General features: G+C 39.4%; 1 protein-coding gene across 1 annotated transcript in view; it reads right to left on the bottom strand.

Annotated features, from left to right (window-relative positions):
• Positions 1–250: 250 nt before the first annotated feature.
• Positions 251–2,070, bottom strand: part of LOC119409753 (glutamate receptor ionotropic, NMDA 2D) — an 11,856-nt gene continuing 10,036 nt past the window's right edge. The window contains exons 5-6 of the mRNA XM_037676651.1: positions 632–727; positions 251–542 (exon numbers count right to left, since the gene is read on the bottom strand). Of these exons, the coding sequence (XP_037532579.1) occupies positions 251–542; positions 632–727 (388 nt within the window). The remainder of the gene's footprint in view (positions 543–631; positions 728–2,070) is intronic.

Below are 2,070 nucleotides of genomic sequence, written 5' to 3'. Positions count from 1 at the left end.
TTTGGGGACTAAAGAGTGAACCTGCAGAAAGAAAAGCCACGCTCGATGTCAAAGTGTTAACTAAATACAGACTGACAAATATATTTCTGCATTACCTTTTTCACAAGAAGTCCAAAAGACTTTTGATCCACCCACTCGTTCAGTTTGGATTTAAAGGAGAAAAAGACATTTTCAATAACTTCGTCTACCTGTCAAAAGAAGAAAACAAAATTAAATCTTTGATTAATTTATTATGCATCAGGCTGTCTCCTCACCTCTCTGTGCGCTGTTCTTTTACTGAGAACGAGCGAGAGAACTGAGTCGAATCCTCTTTCGGTTTCCTGCACACAGCGTTTCCATCGAGGGACTTCCTGGGGGGGCAACAGTGGGAAAAGTCACTCCAACAAATCAAGTCAAAGGTTCTTGTGTTCAAGTCGTGACTCACCTCCTCCGCATGACCCAAAGCCAGGGAAAAATTCTTGGCTGTTTCAGAAAAGCGGGAGTCCATGGCAGGCATCAAGGTGTGCAGAAGGTTAAAGATCATGAATGTGTGAAGAGGATCGCTAAGTACAACCAAACAACAACAAGAGTCAAAAAGAAAGAGAATGAAATATGATCATCATCACATTTTAATGGCTTTGGAGTACTGTACCTGTTTTTCAGGTCCTGTTTGTTCAACCATTTGTCAATGACGCGGGACATCTGGATGATGTAAGGTAAGTTATGCAGGAGGACATGGTCGTCTTTGCTGAGAGACAGAGGATGGAAAGCGGTCTGCAGACAGCTGAGCCAGTTAATGACAGGAGCTTGTCTCTGCAGAGGCATTTAGATAAAAACAAACACCAAGTCATTATAAAGACGCACATTCTGATTAGAAATTCACCAAATGCAGTTTTCTGAGCAAATTCCAATTTTTCTGATGTGTTTCCAGTATTTTTATTTACAATTTTTAATACATTGCCAAGACCTTACAAGGAAGTTTTTGCTTCAGTACTTCTGATGGAACAAAAAGCATTCAAGCAAATTAACAGTACAGTAGTCCCTCGCTACTTTGTGGTTCAACTTTTGCGGACTTGCTCCTTTGCGGTTTTTCAAAGTAAGACAAGAAAGAAAAAAGACTGTTGTAGTGAACTTGACCTGATGTCAAAACTTGACCTTAGGATCATATGGTCAGAAACTGTCATTTCATTGATTTGCATCCAGAGATACAGGTTGACCCATCCTGAGACTTTCTTTCTTGAATTAATCAAGTGGAACAAGACAATTCTCTATGATCATTACTATTTTACAAATGTTTTGATAATCAAATTGTGGTAGTTCAAACAATGTTTACATGTTGAAGTGAACTACTCATTTTTATTTACTTAAAACAGTAAGAATGATTTTTAATCCTCATTCAAAGAAGAAATCAGGTTAATATGCATTTCTTGATTTTCTGTCTTCAATGAGCAAAGTTTGTAAGTGTGTCAAAGTTCAAGTTTTGGTCAACTGAAAGTTTACTGAAAAGAAATGTCATGTTTAACTTTTACAGCGAGATACTGGGAGAGGTGGCTCCACGAAGTCTGGTTTTTCCATGATATCTTTCTGTCTGTTCTTAAACAATCTGAATCTTTTCCTTGACTTTTAATAACACCTTACATCACAAACCACACCTCTGCTTTGGTCCATCGACCAATCAAAAAGCTCTCAAATGAACCGGAAGTAGAGCTCTTTAAAATGTTGGCACTTCCTAGTTCAAGCAGAGTTTTTGGAATTCGGAATGCAGAGAGTTTGGGAGTTCCAGAATGCAGAACGCTGGAATTCAGGATGCTGCTGAATTAGAATCAAGCTGATCCAGAGACGATTTTGGGAATTATAACTTCTGTTTGGATAACCTCACACGACTCTCGAGGTTCGAGCTGTTCTCACGGAGACGCTGAAAGAGTTGAAAGGAGAGCTCTACACCAACGCTGAACTATCGTCTGCAAGGTAAAAAGTTCTATTCTCAACCAAGCGTACCGTTGGCCCAAGCTGGAAAAGAAGGAGCGTGTCGGTTCTGGTTAAGACAGACAAATTCCCTCACACATCTCTCTGTAGATAAACCTCATCTTT

Source organism: Nematolebias whitei, chromosome 5, assembly GCF_014905685.2.
Source record: "Nematolebias whitei isolate Nwh7 chromosome 5, NemWhi1, whole genome shotgun sequence".
Classification (NCBI taxonomy): domain Eukaryota; kingdom Metazoa; phylum Chordata; class Actinopteri; order Cyprinodontiformes; family Rivulidae; genus Nematolebias; species Nematolebias whitei.
This window is presented reverse-complemented; position numbering and strand designations above follow the sequence as displayed.